Source organism: Cheilinus undulatus, linkage group 12 (assembly GCF_018320785.1).
Source record: "Cheilinus undulatus linkage group 12, ASM1832078v1, whole genome shotgun sequence".
Classification (NCBI taxonomy): Eukaryota; Metazoa; Chordata; class Actinopteri; order Labriformes; family Labridae; genus Cheilinus; species Cheilinus undulatus.
The window spans coordinates 29,858,655-29,883,171 of record NC_054876.1 but is presented as its reverse complement, the minus strand read 5'-3'; the positions used below and the strand labels follow the sequence as shown (position 1 = coordinate 29,883,171).

At 36.7% G+C, this 24,517-nt stretch overlaps 1 protein-coding gene across 3 annotated transcripts in view; it reads right to left on the bottom strand.

The window, feature by feature from the left end:
- The window catches only part of rxfp2a (relaxin family peptide receptor 2a), a 55,941-nt gene that overhangs the window by 8,788 nt on the left and 22,636 nt on the right, over window positions 1–24,517 (bottom strand). For all 3 annotated transcript variants that reach the window (XM_041802207.1, XM_041802208.1, XM_041802209.1), the window contains exons 6-15: window positions 22,786–22,857; window positions 22,215–22,286; window positions 19,282–19,353; window positions 13,815–13,889; window positions 13,234–13,305; window positions 9,441–9,512; window positions 8,733–8,807; window positions 5,334–5,405; window positions 5,187–5,258; window positions 4,829–5,058 (exon numbers count right to left, since the gene is read on the bottom strand). In XM_041802207.1, coding sequence (XP_041658141.1) covers window positions 4,829–5,058; window positions 5,187–5,258; window positions 5,334–5,405; window positions 8,733–8,807; window positions 9,441–9,512; window positions 13,234–13,305; window positions 13,815–13,889; window positions 19,282–19,353; window positions 22,215–22,286; window positions 22,786–22,857 — 884 coding nt within the window. The remainder of the gene's footprint in view (window positions 1–4,828; window positions 5,059–5,186; window positions 5,259–5,333; window positions 5,406–8,732; window positions 8,808–9,440; window positions 9,513–13,233; window positions 13,306–13,814; window positions 13,890–19,281; window positions 19,354–22,214; window positions 22,287–22,785; window positions 22,858–24,517) is intronic.

Sequence of the window (24,517 nt, the reverse complement as noted above, 5' to 3'; positions counted from 1 at the left end):
AGTGTCCAGAGTAAGACATGCAGTTAGATGATTGCACAGTTTGAGGCAAAACAGAGGATATATAACTATCTTTAATAAAACTCACAAAGGAAGATAATGCAAGATAAAAAAAAACTTCTTAAAAGAAAGTAAATTTCATTTTTAATTTCAATTTATCATTAATATCCCAGTAATATGGGGGATTTTTATGCCTTAATCGATAGAGGAGGACAGTGGATAGCGTCAGTAAAAGGGATGAGAAAGAGTTGGGAATGACATGTGCGAGTGGACCAATCCAGAAGCTGGATTTGAACCCAAGCTGCCTGCATTTATGGGGTGTGACCTAACCGCTAGGCCAGTGGTTCTCCAGGGACCCAAAAGTGGGTCACAGATCTGTTTACACTGGGACTCGAAACTGTGCAGTGGGAAAAAAAGACAGAGTCTATGAAGTGCTTTCATTTACTTATTTATTTCTTCTAAGTCTGTGTTTTTGACAGCAGAAAGGAAACCAAAAGATTTTTGTCTGAATTATTCAGGAATTTTCACCAGAATTCATATGACATCTTTTAAGAATTTTCCCTGAAATGTTTTTTAAGGAACTTGAAGTAAATTCCCCACAAAGATTTTACTTTTTTCTCAGTTTTGGGAGTTTTCTGTGGCCATTTTTGCAGATACTTTTGGTAATTTTTCTGTAAATCTAAAGAAATTTCACAAGCAACTATGAACCTTTTGGAATTTCCAACAGCTACATGGGGTCAAAAATGTTTAAAACTTTTCACCGTGTTTCACATTATTACGCAAATGATTTTTTTCTCTGATTTTCATAAATTGTCGATGCAAATGACAGTCAGTATAATTTTCAAGTAACCAACTGTTAGAGCATAATTTTAACTTGATTCAACAAACCTCCCAGTGATAACTTTTTTTTTTAAATAAAAAAAAATCACAATACACTGTTGCAAATTATTAAGCACAACAGAGTTTCAAAAAATTTTATAGGTTATAAAGAACTGAAAATGATCATTAGTTGAATTTGCAGCATTGGGAGGTCATATTTACTGAAATCAAAGCTATTTCAATCAAAAACATCTTAACAGGCCAAGTTACATGTTAACATAGGAGCCCTTCTTTGATATCACCTTCTCAAGTCTTGCATCCATTGAATTTGTAAGTTTTTGGAGAGTTTCTGCTTGAATTTCTTTGCAGGATGTCAGAATATCCTCCCAGAGCTGCAGTTTTGATGTGAGCTGCCTCCCAACCTCATAGATCTTTAGTTTGAGGATGCTCCAAAGGTTTTCAATAGGGTTGAGGTCAGGGGAGGATGGGGGCCACACCATGAGTTTCTCTCCTTTTATGCTCATAGCAGCCAATTACACAGAGGTATTCTTTGCAGCATGAGATGCTGCATAGTCATGCATGAAAATAATTTTGCTATGGAAGGCACTGTTCTTCTTTTTGTACCATGGAAGAAAGTGCTCAGTCAGAAGCTCTATATACTTTGCCGAGGTCATCCTCACACCTAAAGGGGCCTACCAGCTCTCTCCTCATGAATCCAGCCCAAAACATGCCTCCACCACCTCCTTGCTGATGGCACAGCCTTGTTGGACATGGTGTAGCAACAACGGCTCACAGATATCCATGACAAAAGCTCAGAATGAAATTAATGTTACAATTTCATTGAAAATTGATAATCAACATCTTTTGTAAAAAAAAAAAACCCGTAAATGATAGATATAAGATCTAGCAAAATAAGACATATTATCGTGCTTTATGTTATTTATTTGTACATACAGATGGTCTTGTGTCTGTTCTCATCATCAAGAAAAAAAACAATTACGAATCTACTATAGCACTTTATTATAAAAGACTGCAGATTTAGTAAAAATGACTCAGAATATGAATTCTTATGTTATTCTGTGGTCTACTTTTAAATGCGCCCATTCTACTCTTTTAAGATTGAACTGAGATGCATGATGGTTAATTTTGCTAGGCTAGAGACCATCACTTGTTCACTATTCGCAGTGCATTGAGGGATCAATTAAGTGTATAGTTTATAACAGTGATCACTCAGCATTCAAACAACAATTGAAAATGACATCAAAAATATATTATAAATAGGTCAGGATTTCAGACAGAGCCAGTTGTTTGATAAATAACATGCTTTGACTTAACTTCAACTAAGGGTTAATGTGCAAAAAAAGATGAATATGCCTTAGTTCTAGCCTACTCCTTTTTTTGGTCTGTGTAAAATGTATTAATAGATTTATTTGTTATTTTTAGTATTTATTTTTCAATTTACTTATGCATGGTTCACACAAACTATGTATTTTTTCCCTTTAAGAGAAGTAAAATGTAGATTTCCGAGGCAAGGGACTGCTTTGGTGGACTTTTACCAAAGCAGATATGATCTTGCAGACTCTCTGAAGATGTAGTCACTTTACACAGGTTCTTAAAGATCTGCCATCACAGAAGTCTCCTCAGTTGAAATTTGTGAAGAAGACTGATCTAACTGAAATCATTGAAATGCGCCCACTGAGACCAGAGTAATGAAATTTTACATCTGATCTTAGTAAGTGGAAGCAGCATCCTTTATAACCTCCCATTTCAGTATGATATTTGGACATTCAGTTGTAGTATGAGAAATAAAACATTTTTTTAAATCTTTTGGTAAGGCCTTTAATCTAACATACACATTTTTATGGAAGGTAGGCCACCCACAAACTTGGTCCTGGATTAAAGCCTAGGACCTTCTTTGCTGTGATGTGCGAACCACAGAGCAGATATGCTGCTGTGAGCAGGTGTCTGTGAAAAAAGGTGAGATAATGTAAGGCCCTGGGGAAGCTGAAATTTTATTTTTGTACTGCAGTGCACACCGTTTTTCAAAGGATGAAAATGACAACAAGATAAATCTTCATCCCAGAATTTGAGATAAAGCAAATGGAAAAGAAGAACAAAGGCTGCAGGATGAAACAAAAGAAGAGATGATTGGCCGAGAATAGAGAGTCAGACAGTGACTGGAGCTGGTTTCTAATCCTAACCCTAACCCTAAGAAAAAATGAAAGAGGTATAAATGCATGATGCAAAAGAGAGAGAGGGTGAAAAGTGAAATTACCCAGGAGGGCATGGTGTTTTATAAAACTTAAATCTAAAGCAGTGAGTTTATTTGCTCAATAAAGCAAAGTCCCATTTTCTTTCACAGATCAGTCTTTCCAAGAGCTCACCTCTGATTTAAACATAAAATTTCTTTACAAAATTTTTGATATAAAATGGTCTTTTTAAGTCTGCATAAAAAATTAAATGCAGCTGCCTTAGATTGTGCATTGATAAAATTACGTTTCATCTGCTTTACTGCTTGCCCATTTGAATGTTTTGTTTGATATTAAGTTGTTCAGTTTTCTCATCATCTGGGGGAACAGAACAGCTGAAATACTGTATTTAGATGTTTTAATAAGGGTTGACTCAGTAAACATGCAGCGAAGATACAAGAAGGATTCTTCCAAGAAAAAAAGGGCCACTCAGTATTCTATAAACGTAGTCCTTAGCTTCTTTACTTCAGCCACAAATGCCACATAACTCTGTCCAGAACTCAGCTGCTGACGTGCTGTTCACAGTCTTTATTACTGACTTTGTCTTGTCCCTCTTTAAATCTATTTGACTCTCTTCGATCAAACTAAATATGATTCATTAAGACAAAACGTGTCTCCATATAAGAACTACAGAGCATATAAATGGAGCGCAGGAAACCAAAGATCAGATTAACTGCCTTCTACTCAAGGAGCTATAGCTTACAACACTGCTAACACTGTAATGAGAGAAGAGAAATATTAATCATACTGACAGGCAGTGCTAAAGCTAACAATGATTTAAGATAGTAGACTTAGATTTTCTTTCAAAACCCAGGGAAAACTTCAAGCAAACTGTGAGCCTAGATGACTATGTTTCTGTCAGGAAGGTAAGACTGTAGTCAGGGACTTCAGCGCAAAGTAGTGTTACCCTTTAAGGAGCCCAGAGCTGATACCAAATATGGGTATGTATTCATATATTTTTACAGTAGAGTTGGCATTTTTTATACCAGACCCTATAGCAGATCAATAATAAGCTCTAGACACTTTTTGTATACACTTAGGGTGTTTGTGACCAAAAACGCAACAAATTTGATCCGAACCATTGCAGTAAAAAAACAACAAACAAACAAACAAACAAACAAACCTACAAACAAACCTACAAACAAACAAACAAAAACAAAAAAAACATAACATGCATTTTATAATATTTGGCTTTTTGTTCTGGAGTCATTGCTTTAAATTTGTAGTTTTTCTTGTTTTTCATCAAATGTCAGACATTTTCCTATGACAAAAGAGGTAATAGTATCCTTTTTTCCTGGTTTTCTTTAGGGTTACTATTATAACAATTATATTATTATTATAACATAATCAAAATCAAAGTTGTTGCTCATCATTAACATATTCAAGAATATCAGTTTTGCAAATAGAAATATTTAATTTTTTGTGCTGTTTAGATTTCAAAAATCTGTTTTTTGAAACCTGACATTAAAAGGGTTACACACATAAGAATAATTAATATTTGTAGGTTTGGATTTTTTTTTACCCTTAATAAATAAAATCATCATTTAGAAACTGCAGTTTTTATTTACTTGGGTAGTCTTTGTGAGATATGAAAACTGGTTTGATGATCTGAAACATTTATGTGTAATAAATAAGAAAAAAAAAAATCAGGAATCAGAAAGGGGGCCAATAACTTTTTACAGCACTGCACATACTGGGTTTTAGGGGGATATCTGCCCATAGAGCACCTTTATTTTGTGACTGAAGCAAATGTGGTTACTCACAGCAGAGGACTTTTATGCAGGCAGCGTGCAGGTTGTTCTCAGCTCGGATCAGCGACCGCATACCAATGACTAAAAGATTTCCAAAGCAGGTAATAAACGCAATGACCCAGACGGACACCCGTAGAACCATGTTAGCCAGCAGGTCCTCAAAGGACGAGATCCCATCTGTGTTGGGCTTACAGGACCTGACATGAGGAGCATATGAGCAGTACTGGAATGTCTTGAAGTAACTGGAAGAGAAAAGAACCAAAAATAAAATTGGAACACTTACAGCACAAGAAACAACTTTGGCAAACAATAAAACACGTAATTTGATTTGTGTCACTGACTGTGGTGTTTGTGCGGGGACAGTACGTACATGTGGGAGAGGTTCTTCATAGGAAGGAACATTGTGGTCTGAATATCTGGGATCTCTATGCCCTCCAACGCCCTGCACAAAACAGAACATATCATTTCAGCTCTGTGTAGGCTGCAGTGAGCAGTTAGTGTGAGTGTTTTTACTCACAGAGATTGAAGCTGTGTCAGGTGGCGGAAGTGGCTGGGGTGAATGTGGACAAGAGGGTTATGGGAAATATTTCTAGGAAAGAAACAGATGACTAACTCAATAAAATGTACCCAGTGGAAATGAAACATGCAGTAAAATTAAAGAGAAATTGTTTTTTTTTTTTATGTGACTAGAAACAGACCATCAGCATGTGTTCAATTCTGCTCCAAAATGGATCAAGACTCAGTATAATGCTATTTCAGAGTTAAACAATGTAAAATACATCACATAAACAAAAGGACAACATTGTTGGTACCCTTCTGTAAATATATAAGCTATCGCAACTGCAATCAGTGTGAACTGTGATGAATTGTTGCCTGCCAAACTGAAAGCCGTTAATATTAACTTTGGTATTGTGCTGATTTTGTTGTCTGAGTGAGATGTGGGTTTTTTACAATCCATGTGGCTTTTTCTATCGAAAAAAATTAATAGAGGCTGCGTAGGACATTGTTAACAAAGTTTTGACACATATATGTTATCAAAACTGATTTTCTGTCAATTAATTTTATCTCATGTTCAAAAATGACTTTATTTTACTTATTTATCCTAACTCTACTTTCCTGATATTCTCTTAATACACATTTTCAGATATGTCTGTGAAGTTGCGTATATTACAGACTTCCCTTATTCCATGGGAATGCATTGCATCAAACAGTCATCAAGGGCAATTCACACATTATCAGAGGTCCAAAGGTAATACTAATCCCATGCGAATTGTGCTGAACACTGATGATTGTTGCTGGATATATCAGGTTTTCATTCATATCTTTTGTCTCATTTATACCAAGGAGAGAGATGTTCAAGTGCTTGTAGATGGCACAACACAGTTGCTTTCTCTTGTTCTGCTACTTTTATACAATAACAATAACATCATGACATAACCCATTTTGTATCATCTACTTGTATAATCTGTTATGTGTAACTTTGATATCAAGCTATACATTCTTTAAAAAAATCCTCCTGCTTTTAAATCAATTTATATCCAGCTATTTTTGACTAAGAATTAACAGTGTTGTATCATCATGTAGTTCATGCGGCTTAGATAATCTGGGGTTTGGAAAGGCTGGAAGGACTGAATTAAAAAAAAACACATCATGAAAAACAGTTTGAAAACTGCTCTGTCTAGGTAGTTCAAAGTCTGCATGAATAGCTGATTCCTGAATGAACAACAAGTGGAAAATTTTGCCTTTCAGTGATAAAACCCACCCTTTTACCCACGCTTTTAATGCATGTAAATTGTTTTCCAAAAGCTTGAGGCAGGACACTAATGAGCAGGCACTTTGGAGCTCAGGACTTTTATGACAACACTGTTTATGAAGCAGGACTCTGACTGGAGGTATAACTGCTCTCAACCGCTAAATTCACACAAACAACAGCTGATAACAAACAGCTGACTGGGTACAGAGATATAGAGGACAAACCAAACTTTCTTTTTCCAGAAGACACGTGAACATTTAATATATGGATAAAATTATTTGGCCACACCTGTTAACTATTGAATTCAGGTCTTTCAAGAGCAGTCGAGATTAGAACTGTTAGAATTCTATGGTGCAAGCAACCCCAGTGAAAGGTACACAGGACTGTCATCCCAACACTGAGACAGTGGCTCCAGCACACTTCAGGAACAGCCTCTGAGATTTCTGTCCAGAGAAGTGCAGCCCTAAGAATATCTTAGGCCTTGTCCACCGGGATCATTTCAGGAAATGTCTGCATAAGCCCGGATCCACTGAAAACGCTGTAGTATATATGCCAAGCCTGTAAGTGGCGCTGCCACGGGAATGCACCAAAAGAGAGAAGAAGATTACAGAAAACCGCCACAAATTTTGTCCTGGTTGCCCTTCTGGTTGTTCTCTGCGGTGGATTTAAGAGCATCTGGTGTATGCTGTTCTCGTTGGTGGTAAAGGAGCATCAGATCTTGCTGTAAAAGCTATAATAAGCTCAGTACCTTCTGTAGCACAAACACAGCACTGTAATCCACTAGTGTTGTTTTGGTTCGACAGCACATGTGGTGTAAGTGTGCTACATTATGTGTGACGCAATCGTTTCAAGAGAGATGCGGTTGGCTGTCCACACGGAGACGAAACAGTAAGCATTTACAGATTTGTTCACTCTTTGACCCGGTTTCAAAAAGTAGCGTTTACTGCCTCTTAAAACGCTGTTTCTGTGTGGATGAAATGCTGATACAACAGAAAACTTTTGCGTATACTCCTGAATTTGTGTTCGTGTGGACGGGGCCTTAGACCAACGATCATCAACTGGAGGCCCGGGGGGCACATCAGGCCCTCCACAGCTTCCCATCAGGCCCCCAGAAGATTTTTTTAATCAGAAATTGTGCAGAGGAATAATATGTTGTGGTATTTAGGGTGTGTTATCTAAAAAAAATCCAAATAGGCTTTAAATGTTGGCTTAATGTTTGATCCATTTTACAGTAATCCACCCGTCAGCCATTATTAGTGAAAATATGGCATGATAAAGACATACTCATGAATTTGTCCTTGATTAAAGCAGCTGATTCCATGTCAACTTTCAAGGCGAGAGCACAGTGTTGATCCAGGCACAGCGATGCATCAGAGGAAGAGACCGGAAATCTTGCAGCTTAAATGGCCCACTAGTTTAGGAGGACGTGAATCACGTGATTTGATTAAGATGTCAGGTTTGAATGATTGTTCTCGAGATTACTGACAGAAATAACTTTCATTCTTTGTTTCATTTAATTTTTGGGAAGTCTGGTCCATTCAGTATCTTCCAAGTAAAAACCGGCCCTTGTACAAATATAGTTGATGACCCATGTCTTAGATACTACCCAGAACCCTCAGGCTCATAGGCCTCTAGTGGAGGACCTGAGTTTGAAGGAGACTCAAGGGTAAGTGGGGGATTTTATAGATAGAGTGACCCAGACTGCTTCTCTAACAACTAATCATTTTAAGCACAGTGAATGCAAAAGTTAAGTCTGAATTTGTAAGGTATCTTGTGTGTGATAAATGAAGCGAAAGAAGACTGTAATCTGTCCTCCGGTGTGTAGTTGAGTAGATAAACAGGGTCGCATAGAAGGAACATGAGTAAATATGCCTTTAACATGTCAAATTTGTCTCATTGCAACATGTACAGCTGGGAAAGAAAAGAAAAAGCCTAAAACACTTGACACTGAATAAAATTTAAACAGTCAAAGAATTCAGAGCTGTGAGTGTTTTATGAGTTTCTGTCTATTGAGGAACACTAACAGTAAGATGAAGCTGTGTCTTCTGAATTCAACCTTTGATGTTTTTACAGCTAATAAAATCCTTTTCGGCATTATCCACAACCCCAATCCTTACATGAGGAAACACATCACTCCTCACTGTCAGATTATCAGTTACTCACAGTTTCAGGAGCGACTTAGAGAGGCTCTTAAAGGTGTTTCTTGGCAGCTCCCTTATCCGGTTACTGGAAAGATTCCTGCAAACGAAGGAAAAAGAAGGGGAAAAATAGAATGACAAATCCTAGACAGTAGGCCATTGTCAGAATATGCAAATTGATCCACATACACCGTTTGATGTCATGTCCTGACATGGATAAACGAAAGCATAAGTCATTGGTTTTCATTGATTCATTTAAAAACATCCCTATATTTTTCTAAAGACCTTTGTTTGACTTCTTGCATGTTTGCTGAATAATTTATTTCTCATTTCATATTAAATCAAATTTTTAATCTGTTTGGTTTCATTTTATTTTAAACTGTTTTCTAGCCTTTGATATCTTTGAAGGATTCATGTGAGATTTATCACTTATATCTGAATAGTGGATTCATTCTGTCTACTTTATGACAAAGATCAGATATCAGTTTTAGAGCTGTTCCAGTGAGTCTTCCTTAAATGAAAATATAAAGAGCAGGATAAGAGATGGATATGTTTGAATTCAATTATATATCAGCAAACATGACTTCCCTTCAGTACTGGAGTGGGCAAAATCTTAAATCAGTTTATTTATTCTCTCTGAAGCCCGATGATTTGTTATACTCATCTATCCTTCAGTTATTTAATGTCCTCTCAAGTAAATTGATTACATGGACAGAATGATAAAGACACTCACAGTTCAGCCAGTTTCCACAGAGACTGGAAAGTGTTTTCAGGAACTTTTCTGATCCTGTTGTCCATCAGTAACCTGCAAAAAACAAAGCTGCTGTCATAAACCATGAGTCTAATGGTGTTCAAACTCCTGGGGTCAACTCCAGCTGGGACTGGATTCTGAATCTGCACATTCTGCTGCTGAATTCCTTGGCTGCTCCTTTAGTGCTGCAACTTCATCACATCACAGCAGGGCTTTATAACTTTCAGACGGACTGGATTCATATCTCTGTTTTATCCTCTTATGAGATCTTCTCATTCATTCTGTATTAAGAAATAAAAAATCTAAAATAACATGTTGTGCAATTAATTTGTGGGCTAATTAAATCTTCTGTATGGATTTCATAGCTGCTTGTGAAATAGACTGATACGTACTGATGATTTTTTATGATTTGCAAAAACAACCAAGACCATCAGCTTAGAGACCAACTTGGTGTCTATGGTTTTGATGAAAATCTGAAACCTCCGCCTGCCTCTCTTTACATTTTGAAAGAGCAAAAGTCTTACAATGTTATGTATTTGGTTAAAAACACTATCAAGCAATAAATACACAGAGGAAATAGCGAAGGGATGAAACCCAGCAGGGTTTGCTGCTCCATTGTGAGTTAAAGGTTATATTCTTGAATTAGCCTCTACTGAAAAATGGAGACAGCATTGTCAGAGAAGTAAAATATCACTAGTTCTTATCCATTTACAAAGCCTGCATTAATAATCATTAAATTGTGTTCCCTTACTTGTCTATCAGATGGAAGTTACAGGTCTTCACCTGCATTGAGTGATTATACCAATCATAAGTTTTTCTATTTGTTCCTTGTAACTATTAACATTTTTCTTCTCTAGTTTACTGACTATAGTTTAGGTAGAATTTAAATTCGGACTTTTCTTTTAACCCTCATTTGGTGTAAATAAACCGTTGAACTTATCTCAGAGTGTTTGTGACCAGAAGTGGCAGCATACACAAAGACAATAAAACTAATACACCATTATATTTTGTTTTCTTTTGCAGTATGTTTTTAAATAAAGAAAATGTTACACTCACAGTGTAATTGGCCAAAAATGGACACCATACATAAATAATACTATGCATTTAACACATTTCCACATTTTCTGCATTTATTATCAAGATCAAACTTGATCATAAATATTATTCTAGTAGGGAATTCAACCCTTTATGCCAGTTACAGTGCAAAACAGCATGATTTTTTATAGTAAAAAAACAAAAAAATGAAATATTTTTCATGTACTACATGCAAATTGGATTTCCTTGGATGGGATTATTGCAGCCCTGAATATGTTAATAAACAGCAAAAACTTTGCTTTTATACTTTTTTTTAATTAAATATTTTAATTAATTGTTACACTCAAGTTGTAAGTGGCCAAAAATGGATGTCATACATAGTAATATAGATACATTTAAAACATTTCTATTTATTTGCATTAAATTTTAAATCAAAATCACCTGATTATACATATCAAATATTTACTTTTTTCTTTTTTAAGGAATTTTAAACTTTCAACGAAAGTTTAAGTGTAAAAAAAGCTAGATTTTTCCAATTAAAAAAAACACAAAAAATGTTATTTTTTTTTTCATATACTACATGCAAACTGGATTTACTTGAAGGAGATTATCACAGCCTGGATTGTGTTAATAATGGGCAAAAACTATGATTTTGATGCATATTTTTCGTAATTTAAAGACTTTGATAAATCTTTCAGTAATGACCCTATAGGAAACCAGGAAAAGGCATGCAATTTCCCCTCATGCCAAATATGGGAAAATGGCTGATATTTAGCAGCAATGACTCCAGAATGAAAGAGTAATATCATAAAGTTCATGTTTGTTTTTAATGTGACAGGTGGAGGTTATAAGATACTGGTATTAACGGGGTTAATTGGGCATTTTAGGTCAGAAACACTCTGAGTGTATACAAAAAGTGTACAGAGCTTATTATTGGACAGTTAGAGGCTCTGGTATCAAAATTACAAAAAGGCAAAATGGCTTCTACACCCTTTATTGGTACATATTTCTTGTATCAAGGTAGAACAGTCATGTTCATAGGTTGTGTGAAACAGCTTCTATTAACATTTTAGGAGCAATCTAAAGAACAAAATTTCCCTCTCTCTATCACAGTTTCACCTGCATTAGAGTAAAAAGGCTCATCTTATTATTCTGTTTGCCTTTAAAATAGATATGTGATTTACAGACTGTCCGTATCCAAGCCTTATTTTTTAAATGTTCGTTAGAATCCCCATTAACTGTACCCTAGAGCAGCAGCTCTCAGCTGGTGGGTTGAGACCCAAAAGTCCTAGAGGAGCTGTTGTGAATGTGTGCCTGAAAAAAGCAAGGTCAAAAACTCTATGGAGGACTGAAGCCTTTATTGGGCATACATTTATACATCTTATTTTTGTTTTAGTGTGGTGACGGATAAAATCTAGTGTTTTATCAATATGTTAACTCATTTATCCAGTTTTTATTGGACAACAAACCTGCATTTCCAGTTTTAACTAGGAAATTCCTCAAGATCTCTGGAAAGCTGCCAAAAAAGTATGCTTTATCACATGAAAACAGGGTGATGGGTATTTTGTCCTGTCTCTTTTTCAGTCATGTTTTGCTTCATCTACAGACCAAACTGAAAATTTTGCATTGAATACATACGAGTCGTTGAAATTGAGTGGGTCGCACTTTGTCATTAAAGAGACTGCAGTGGGTCCTGAGGCTACAGTTGAGAACCACTGTCCTAGAGCAGCTAGTCTCCCTGGGGTCTTCAGAGTCACTGTAGGCTCTTCTGACAGGCTACTTCTTGTTCAAACCTCTTTCATTATGACTTTTAAAGTCTTTGTAGTAATTTTAAATAAAGATTCAATCCTGAGTAAATCAGTTTACATGTAAAAATGGTTGAGGTCCTAGTTGTCTTTGTGCTCTTAAAGCAGAGGTGTAATGTTCTGAAGTGTAGGAACAAGTGTTACCATCATACAAAGAGTTGGATGGTCTGAGCAGTTTTACAGGTGCCTACTGTGAAGTTACCAGCTGCCAACACGTATAAACGAGGTGCCGTTGTGTCTGTCCTTTCTTTTTACACTCCTCAGTAATGTGAAAAGACAAGGAACACCTCAGGCCATTAGCAGCTCCTAATTAAATGAAACGAAGTCGACAAGTGTGTCTGTTGTCTGCGTGTGCAGGATCAGATCCTGAATTTAAATTTCAACAAGATTCAAGGGTAATTTTCTGGTCTTCAAGGTTCATTTTAGTCAAAGAGTTAGAAATACATGAAAAATCGATCCAAGCCAAAAACTGCACAATTAAGTTAAATTGATAACAAAGAAATCCTTCAGTTCTAATTTGTGTTTAAATGGTAAATACGCTCCAGAGCAGGAACATAAAGAACAGATGTGGTTTTGCACTCTTGTGTTTTTGGGACCCCAGAGAGCAGATGAGAACACAAAATTCCCTTGTTAAGAGGAAGACTTAAGGTATGAGGATCTATTTTCTTCTTGGTCTTAGAAAGTTATACCTACAGTTTTATGGTTTAAGGAGCCAGAGATGCAATTTTTATTGTAGACAATGATGACGCACAGTTGTGGCATAACCATTGGTGTATTATGGGTTCTGATGCAGCAATTCTCAGAAATCCCCCTCTAGATGCTTTTTATATTGGGAATGTCCCCATAGGTATGTGGTATGACTTTTGTGAACTAGTAAAAGGACTGGGTTTCCAAAGATGACGGTTTTTATTACATTTCAAAGTGGAGTCACTCACAGGACTTCCAGCTTGCTGCAGGTCTTTAAGATAGAGAAGTTGAGAGTTTGAATCTGGTTTCCCTCTAGATCCCTGAGGACAAAAAAGGGAGGGAGGGAAAGAACAGACTGTGAAATGACTTAAGAAGACATGGATCCAAATGTAATGTTCACATGATTCATGACTAAGAGTTTAACCAAATGAGCATGGAAAGAAGTAAAACATACTAATGAAAACAATACCGCAAAAGATAAACCTGCTTTAGAATTCATAGAAGTAGACTGGGTATGAGTGCTAACAAGTAGCATGTGGATAAAAGTCAAACCATGGCATGAAGTCATTGTTAGAGTGATCTAGCACAAGCCATCCACTCTGCACTAAGTCTTGCTGGCTATAAACTTTGATGATCTAACAGCCAGCGGTGACATCGACTGAAGACTCTGATTCTCATACTTCCAGCTAAGCAGTCCCCTCAGCTAGTCCGCCTTTTTTAAAGCACACGCATCAATCTGTCTTTAAGTTGTTGAAGCTCATGTCTACTGAATCACACACATGCACTACACACCTGCACACACACAAGTACACTGTCAGAGCAGACTCACAGCCAGTCCAGGGCAGGCATGTGTTGGCAGAAGCTCGGATGAGGAAGCTGTTGCAATAAAGTATCCACCATGGATCTGATGACAGAGAGAAAATAAACATGATTAAGAAACAGATTTAACTTTGCAGATACATGACAGAGAAGAGGTGATGTATTTTTAAAGCTTGAATGGCTAGAAATAAAAGAGTGGAACAACCTGACAGCTGCAGAAATGCAGTGATTTGTGTGATAAAGAATAATATTTCAGTCTGATCTTTGGATGATGTCTCACTGGAATGAGCAAAAATGGTAGGGCTACAAACAAAAAATAATTCTCCATCATGCTGCAGAAATAACCAAAAGGGACTGCCGTGGCATTTTTTAATGGCATACTTCAATATGGAGTTTCCCCCCTTTTGCAGCTATAATAGCCTCCACTCTTCTTAGAAGGGTTTCCACAAAATTTTGGAGTGTTTCTGCGGGAATTTGTGCCCATTCATTCTGTAGAGAATCTATGAAGTCAGGCGCTGATGTTAGACTAGAAGGCTGGCTCGCAATCTCTGTTCCAGTTCATCCCAAAGGTGCTTGATGGGGTTGAGGTCAGATCTCTCTTTCACACTGAACTAATCAAATCATATCTTTCTAGGAAGTATGACATTGTCCGAAATGTTTTAGTATACTGAAGCAGTAAGACTGCCCTTCACTGGAGAAAAGAGGTCTAGCCCAAACCTTAAAAACCAACCCCAATGCAATTAACCCTCCTAAACTAAACTTCACAGTCGACACAATGCTGTCAGGCAGGTAATGTTCTCCTGGCATCCACCAAACCCCAACTCACCCAACTGACTGACAACATGGTTAATCTGTGGCAATAGGTCTGAATTCACACTATTGATATTTAACAGGTGCAGCCTAACTTTTTTTTTTTCATACAGTGTATCTAAGCATGCTGAATCAGGAGTCCAGCCTGTGGCCCTTTCCCACATATCTCTCTCTCATCCCTGTTTCTGATCATATCTACTGTCCTCCCCTATCAATAAAGGCACCAAAAGCCCCAAAAATGTATCTTATATAGGTTTTTGCCTGTTTTTTTCCCTTCATCTAAGATGGGGAACTCACATTAAACAGGCATCCCTGCTGTTTTCATGGTGATTTAGGATGCTGTCAGTAATTTCACAAAGAAAAACTTGCTTCACAGTTGGGGATTCTGCTCTCACTGTGTAAGTGTGTGCAGTTGTCTGACCAGATATCAAATGTCTCCATCCGACTTCCAAGTGAATCGTGCAACTCAAAATTTGGCATGAACTGGCAATTCCCGGCATACTGCACAGAAAGTCTTCTCTTTAAGGTGAGTAACAGATACAACTGTTAAAAGACAGCAGGATGGGACTTTTCAACAGATAATTTTTCTTAGGCATGTGGACAAGATCAGCAAAAGAGAAAGAGGTGTGACTTCACCCACCAGGGCCACCAGTTCACACACAAACTAGAGCTTAATTATGAATCTGTTTGAGACTAAAACTGGCTCTATATTAAGTGATCTATACATTTGTTAGCATCATTTCATATCAAAGTCAGCATGTTATAGGGTTCCAGTTGGTCTTGCGCTTAGGTCGTGCCCTGTATACAAGCAGCTGACCCACACTGTCAGCCTTTTGTTGCACGTCACTCCCACTCATCTCTAATTTTGTACCTGTCCACTGTGCTATAAAGACAAGAAACCAATCTTGGGTAAAGTCAGGATATTGTTTTAGTTTCCAAATAAAGATTAACCTTGCAAAGCAGATGGATACACCAGTTTCTGTGTTTCTCACGGGTGAATCTTGCAAAGTGACAGGAACATGTCTATAGTCGCCATGGTTCCTGTTGTGCATTCCTCTATAGATTTTACTCATTGCGTTGCAGTCAGTTTGGGTGTGGGGCTACGACGTCACGTGTCTTGTTGCTCTGATTGGCCCGTAAAGATGTGACAGATAAAACGTTTATCCAATCACACTCCAACTTTTTTTCAAAGCCTCTGCCCTTTTCCTAATGCTGTCTATGAGTGCTTTACCAGATGTATGTGTGAAACAAATCCATCTTGTGTGTCAGGTTAAAGATTGTTTTTCCCTTACATGCCTGTTGACTTTTCCTCTACACCTATCTGATAGTTATCTTTGCAGCCAATCAGAAAACCTTTAAATGAAAAGTAAAAAAACAAGCAGATGTATTTTGTATAAGTTTGCAATCTCTTACCTGCCTTGCCACAGTGAATTATAATGTAACTACTGTTTTTATGGCTCATGTCAGTACATGTTGTATGGTTTATGAATAAGCTTAAAATTGGAATAAGAACATTCAAAAGATGTTTTTAAGAACATGAAACCCCCTTGAGGCATTAAGAATTTACTAGAGTGGATTTTAGCCCCTGTAAGTTTTTTGGATTAAAAACAGAAAAGATGTATTTATGAATGGAGAAGAGAGCAGAGAAAAAGGACCCCTTAAATCCACACATAAATGGAGAAACTATAAAGGGATATTTCTCTTAGAATTTCTCTTGGGAGGTTGAACGCTCTCTTAAAAGGCAAAAGAGAGAGCTAATTTAAAGGGTTATAACCATGATGTATACACATTAAAAGGGAATTTACTGAAATGGATATCTCTTCCAGAAAAAGAATGAGAATCACATACATTACGTTGACTGGAGGCATGAACTGGGAGAGCAACATTGGCAATCTTTCCATGAAGTTTAAAGAAGCAGAAGCTGGATGTAAACGTGGAAAGATGTGATGATAGCAAAGCTTGGTAATGTTTGCTTACTGCTTATTACTCTTCAATGTTTTAATTACTGTCTTTTCTAGTGCTTTTGTTGACACCACTGCTTTTAATAAGCCTAATCAAATATGCTAGACTTGATATTTAGGCAAATGAGCCAAAACAAATTAATTACTTTGCCAGAGGTCTGTCATCAGAACACTTCCATTTGGCCTTACATAAGTAACACATAGGAAACAGTTACCAGATGTTTACAGATGTTTGTCTTATTTCTAAAGTTTTGAATTAAGTGATCTTTTTCCAGATAAACACCAGAGCACAAACTGAAGGTGACTGCAATGCATCAGGGAGGAATGCTGAGTTTAGTTAAGAGGTGGAGTCTGTTAAAAGCGAACATTGATCAAACAGATAAACAGCACATTTAAGAGCTTGTGACCACTATCTGGCATTCAAAACGAAATCCAAACACTGGTTAATGAAACAAACCAGTCACATTCTGCTTCATAATGTCCATCTGCTTTTCTACTGCAGGCTCCTGGGTGCTTTGCTTATTTGTCATAAGTCTGTTATTTGTTTTCTACAAAATGTGTCCATCTTGTTTGTTAAACTGAGAGTTTTCTGTGTAATGTATGATAGGCTGTCCTATAATGTAAATGTTTTTTGTAGATAATTTTCCTGGGCATTTTGCCTTTATTTGATGGGACAGCTGTAGAGAGACAAGAAATTTCCCTGCACAGTCTAACGGCTGACAGTACATCTCTGGATTGTTGTTGTTTTTGATGTTAGACTTATTTGCACCATGAGTGAAGTTATCCATTGAGTTTGAGTTCCCATCTGTGACTTTTAGGGTAGGGTATTGTTTGGGTTTTTATCATATTGTTACTAATTAGCCACTTTTTATACAGAGCCAGTACCTAAACAGTGCCTGAATTGATACTTTTGAGGGCAAAAACATGCCTTGAAAATCAGCAGGAGAATAAAAGCTGTCTGGGTATCATGGTTTATAGAAATATCTTTATAAGGTTCCAGTCAAACATGGGATATAAAAGGAATTCAGTGTAACTTAACACATACATCACACAAATTTCTAGCCTCTCACTGGGTTGCAGGGTATCAAAATGAAGTATGAATATCTGTGTTATAATTCAGTCCGGCTGGTATCAGATGTGTTGTCAGCATCTGTTTTCGATACTAATCCTTGGTGACTTTAGGTGCTCCTTAAAGTTGCAAAGGTCATATTCTTCATCAGTATGAAATGCTTTGCTAAGAGGTTGACTCTCTACTTTATTCCTGCCAGAGGAGACCCACCTTGCCACAGATTTTCAAGAATTACTGCTGCTCTGTTATATTGTAAAATGTTTTACACTTTCAAAAGTGTAATTTAATTTTATGTAATGTGGACCAAAAAAAGACACTTTTAAAGTGTTATATTAAAGTCTGTATGAGTTTTAATGATGTGGTCAGTCTTATTACAGAGTTGTGACTTTACCTGAACATCCTGGTTGGAGATCCATTCTCTTGTTGTTCTTGCCAATAAGACAAGATCATATTTTACTGTACAACTCCTCAGTGCGCAGTACTTAAAGGAAACTTTATATTAAATATGTTTTACTTTAACGTTAGAAGATTTATAGACCAGCGCTTTTATTTTTACTTAAATTTTAAGCAGAGCAACTATACTTTTACTTGATTAGAATAGTTGTGTACTTTTCCACCTCTGGTCACCTTAACCCTTTCCCTAACCCTAAACAGAAGTTTAATCTGATGTCACTTTGAATTTTACTGTCCCGACAGAGATTGCATCTCAGATAAACGCTCGTTGAGTGTGGCCTCAGAGATGTATGGTCTGTAGTCAGACCCCTCTCGGAAATATGGGAAGAGAAGCGGAGAAGGTGCTCACCTGCCTGAGGACAATGGGTGAAATGTAGCTATCGTGCTAATTCAAGCACATTTACACTGATGTGTCCCACAGATATTAGATAAATGAATAAAATGAAGTTGCATACTGCTTCACATCTTGAAACTGAAATGGTCAACATCAAGGGGGCTTACTTCTCAAACTTTACCACAATGTATGCATGATTGTAATTTGATCCACTGTATCTCTTAAACCTATTTAACATGAAAATTAAGTGTCCAGCTAAAATGATTAATTTTCTATATTGAATATTTTAAGGGTTTCTGCCTACAGAGAGAAGACATTCTGCCAAATCAGGATATCTTTAAATCCCTGCCGGTAAGGAGATTATGTCTCCCTGAATTTGAGAGTGATGGGCCTGACAAACAAAATAAGGGTCTAAAATATCTTGCTAGGTCTGAAAATATGATTTCCTGCCAGCACAGTACATTTGAGAACAAAGCTGCGAAAATTACTGACACCATTAAGACAGGCTGGGAGGCAGTATGGGTGAACATTATTGTCTAATAGAGGTTAGAATATACTAAGATTGCACTACACAGAACATTCCCTGAAATCTTACCACACTGTGATAAATACAATTTAACAGAAAAGACCTGAATACACTGTGATGTGTGAGACATTTCGCCTGCTGATAAGGAATAAGTAACCCACCTTTCACATGCTGTAGGCTGTGATATCAGACCTTTAAACAATTAATTGTTTAAAGAAAAAGAGGTTTATGTGGATGCAATTTAAGGATCCTGTTTTCCTTAATAAATATATTTGAAACAAATAGCAGGCATTGATTTTCTTCATATCCATTTTTCTTACTTACAGGTACATGAGAGACTGGAGTCCAATGAAAGTATCCTGGGACAAGATGCTCAATGGGTTATGATCCAACATCCTAGAAGAACAAAGAAAAATTATTTTACATTATCTAATCATTTAACCAAACGTCATTCATTTTTAAAATATGCCTATCAGGGCAAGACTGGGAGCAACTAGAGGATTGTCGTTGAATATTTACAAGGCCCTTATGTGAGCTGTACTAGATTATGCATGTGTAGCATATTCGTCAGCAGCAGTGAGTCATCTCAAGAAGTTAGATGTAGACAGGCACAAGCTCTGAGAGGAGCCTTTCACAACATCAACTGTAGCAGCCATACAAGTGAAAACAGGGTAAATACCACTGCAAATATGGAAGGAGAAGCTCCTAAAGCACACATGAAGGCAAGACTGGGTACACAACAGAAAACTGCAGAAATCGTAGGTCTGTGCTGTATAAAGTTCAGTCTACCTTCCACTATCCCATGCCTGGTTATTTAAGATGTTCATAAGTATGGAACAGCATGCACTGACCTAATATAAGCTTCAGATATGCTATAAACGTTGTAGCTGCAAACACTTTGTGATAAACTTCTTTTCACTTGATCAGATACAGGAGTCATTCTTCCACCACTCTTGTATACTTTGTATTGGTTGGCAGCAGGATGACACGATGGAATTTCCCCTGCGGGGTCTGGGATGCTGGTAGCATCAAAGTGTCTGTTAACATTGGCACGTGAGTCCTGAACACCTGTAGCAGCTACACAAATAAAATAAAGCTCTGAAACAATAACAAAATGTTCCTCTTCAGGAAACTTGCTTTTGAGGTATGCTTTCGCTCGATTGTGCTACTCCAAATTGATTTCATGCTGAAAATCAAACTATCCCAACAGCTCTAGGCTGTGAAATTTGTGATCTGTCACAGGCATAAATAAATAAATCTCAATGTCTCACTCCATCCTTTTGCTAATGTGGGGGATTTTAAACACATGAAGCACATTTGCTCTTCAAAGGGGACCTCAAACCAACAATCAAATTCTGACAAAGGAAATGCCATATAAATAAAAGGAAACCCCTGAAAACATAAAACAGATCTTATACTACAAAAAACAACAGATATCACAGAGAGAAGATGGAAAACTTGGGTGTTTCTTTTTGAATGTGCACTTATGTTTCACCAGTCACAAAGTTTTAACAGCTTTAACAACAGTACAGTCCAATGGGATCTGCAAGATACTGGATTATCAATCATCAATACAATCCTTGTAAATATCTAATGATAAAAATGTCTATTTTGAAACCACTGCAACAAAATCAGAAGTCAGACACTTAATATGGAGTTTCTTATTTTTTTTAATAACAAAAAATGTATAAATTCTTGCATACTGTCTTAACTGCTTAAATACACTGGTAACTTAAAACAAGGTAACAAATATTTAAAAAAAATGCATTAAAATTTTTATAACTTCTCAGTCTGAGTCTGGTATTTGCTGGTCTTGCGACATCATGCTCCTCGCATCCTTGCTAATCAGCAGCAACAATGTAGGAAAAGCCATCAATAAGAGGAACACTTTTGTCTTTCCTCTGGTCTTCTTCAAAAACAAAACAAAACAAAACAAAACAAAACAAAACAAAACAAAACAAAAACACTTAAGTTTGATTTACTGGTTTAGGAATGGTTACAGTTGAGATCATCAGTTTATGAGGACTGTGATGGGACGACTGACGGTAAGACTCAATTTTCAGTTGTAATGTTGAGTTTAAAGTAGGGCTGATTTGGGAAAATAATCTAATTGCGATTTTTTTTTACCCAATATTATGATTGCAATTTAATATGTGATTATTTCTTCAGCTCCTTATCTCATGCATTTTACTATAAAAACAGGCAATAATCCATTCAATACTATAACCAACACAATATTAAATTAAACTAGGGCCGAACAATTTTTAAAAAATGTCAAATTGTGATGACTTTTTACTTATTTTGCAAATTGTATATGAACTGTTTTATTAAAGGGAATGACAATTTTTTTATAATTGTAATGTGATGAATGAGAAAAACATACAAAAATAAAGAAAACTGGGTTTTCTTGTACACTATTCCAAAAATATGGCAATAGAATGATTGCAAGATATGTAATGCATAACATCTCTGCTGCAAAAAAAGTTCTAAACTGGTATTTTGACACTAATTTCAGGCTAAAGAAATATTGCGCCTTCTGTGATTTGAAAATTGCAGCAGGCCATGTTGCGATTTAATCTAATCTGAGATTAATTGCCCAGCCCTAGTTTAAAGGTGGTGTCTAGTTAACAGAGGACTAATTGGTTATTTGTTTGGCTGATTTGTTGGTGCTTTCAGTGGAGGATGTTATATGGCTGTTACAAGCTGCTAAGTCTCGGTAGCAGCTAATGAGCTAACAGGCTAACTTAGAGCTAATGATGCTAATGTGGAGCTGTGTGCTGCCATTGTTGCAGGTGTATATTGCACAACTGGCTGCATGTGTGTAAGGAACAGCTCACAATTAGCAGTATGTTAAAACAACTTGAACAAAGACACTCACACCTATGGCCAATTTAGAGTCACCGATTAACCTAATGAGCATGTTTTTGGTGGTGGGAGGAAGACAGAGTACCCGGAGAGAACCAACGCACGCACGGGGAAAACATGCACAGAAAGGAAGCAAACCAGCAACCTTTTCGCTGTGAGGCAAAAGCGCTAACCCCTGCCCTGCCAAGTATATATTATAATGCTGTTAAATGCAGGTTATTGGTCTCATGGCAAACAAAAGCAAATGTCCAGTAGTTGGTCTGTATGGCTGGAATTCTTCAGGACTGTTGGTCATTTTGGCCGGAGGCAAAATAGTTTCATGGAAACTCTGCTTTCAACACAATAACAGCCACACACCCATTTACAGATGTGTCCACTTGTGTGTTACTTACAGCCATTCTAGCTGATGGAGATCCCTGAACACACCAGGACTGAGTGAGGATATCAAGTTCTCACTGAGAAATCTGGCAGGAGAAGATTAAGAAGAAAAGAAAGAAGAACAGGTGAATATACAACTACTAATGTTGTTTCTCTAAATTCCAGAGTTTAAAATTGTCCACATTGTGTGTTTTTTTTTTATTTATTTTATTCTATTGTATTTTGAACATTTAAGCAAAACTGCAACCATTATTACTATTATTACTACTATTATTTTGGAATAAAACAGCAGATTAAACATAATATAAGGTGAAAATGATGCCTGCTGTATCAGATTTACAGTCTCAATCACTTATTCCAAATGCAAAAAAATGAGCTTGTAAAGCAGAGAAATTGTTTTGGTTGTGCACAAATTGACAAAGAACTTCAGAGGAAATGGTAAATAAATAAAATTAAAGCATTCAAACGAAAAGTAAGAGTTCTAGCAAGAGCTGACATTTATGAGGGATAAGTACGTCTTGATGGAAAACTAGAAGAGGAGGGAAATAAACTAAATGTAAATTACAAGATGAGCAGGATACTTACAGCCTCTTTAAGTTGTACAGACCACTGAAGGCGTGCTGGGATATGAACTGCAGGCTGTTGTTTTGGAGGAATCTAGAAACAGTGAGATATTTCAGATATTTCATAGCTCTAGTCAATTCTGAGTTTGTCCCTGTCATTCACTTCTGCCTTGTTTGCACACAAATCAACATCTAAGTCATTATGACCTTGTGGGGATGGCAATATCATGAATTTTCCCCTTGCAAATTACTGAACTATTCCTAAAATTTAAGTCATGGTTACTGAGAAAAATATCCAGCATGATAAAAACCTATTCAAAACACACTCACAAAACCTTTTTACTGACAGTTGATTCCTATCAAAAGTTTAGAGATGTGATTTTCCATAAAGAATAACTCTTCACAATGTAGCTTAATCTGTAGCATTTAGAAAAAATTATTTGTGGGATTTCACATCAGAACGCTACTATCTGTTTACACTCCCACACACCATGAAAAAGCGTGCCTTTAGACTGTTATCTTTTCATACAGCTGTCTGGAATGTTATTGTTGAATTTCATCTTGCTGGTGTGATATATGATCACACCTTTAAGTGATTATTCTACAAAAAAGTGAGGGGATAATGTGCTAAACGATGGCTGTGGTGTTCAAGGTTCAAGGTAATTTGTTGTACAGACAGGAGTTTGGTTTTTTGGTGGGGTGGGAAGCATATTGGAGTTCAGTGTGTTTATGGCTTTAAAGAAGAGAGATGAGTCTTTTAAAGCAGAGAGGACTCTTTTAAAGTCAAGTACCTCTTACTGTTTTATCTTTTCAAAGTAGACTTTTATGGTTCAAAGTATATTCTATTTCTTGAGGGACAATTTGTTCTATAGCAAGCAGTAAGCAGTGAATAAAACCAACAAAAAAACCTACTTACTTCTGAAAAAAAGAGCCCTGAAATAAACAGAATGAGCACAGAATTACACTGATCAAGGGCAGAAGTGGTCTCATGATGCTGTTTTTGAGGTCAGTGCTATAAGGGACAAATGACTTGAATCTGGTAGTCCTTCACCTAGGCAGAAGATATCTGCAGCCGCATGTTAACAGCTTGTTCTCTGCATGAACGCAGTCAGCCAGAATAGCCTGAGTTTTCAATGTAGCCCTGATTCTGTGTAAAAGGGCAAGCTCATTAAAAACTGCTGCTAGTAATCTATAGGCATTCTCAAAATGTGTTTCAGCTTTTTTTTTCAGAGTAAGAGACCAGAGCCAGCAGATAAAAGAGAATGTTAAAACAGGATTAATAAAACAAGAATAAAACATCAGTATCAAAAATGATTAAAACCATCACAACAGAGTAAAGAAACAACACCAGAGTAATCCTCAAACTTGATCAAACTCATCTTTGAAATGACACTGAGAGGCGTTTGTATATAAAAAAATTAAGTAGTGATAGCAAGGCAAGTTTATTAGTATAGCACCATTCATACACAAAGCAATTCATACCACTTTACAGCGATTAGAATGAAAGAGCATTTAAAATACAACAAGAAGACACTACAATGAAACAATGAACAGAATTAAAATCAGAGTTCTTTTAAAGTAAATTTAAGTTTGAAGGAAAACTTTGCAGAATAAATCAAATAGCAAATTAAATTCAAAGTAAAGAATAAAAGAAGTTGCATTAAGTAGCAAGTTAAATTAAACGTTTTGAACAAAAAAATAAAAGAAGTTGCTGAACTCATGAGAAGGCCTGAGGACCTGAGGGTCTGGGTGCC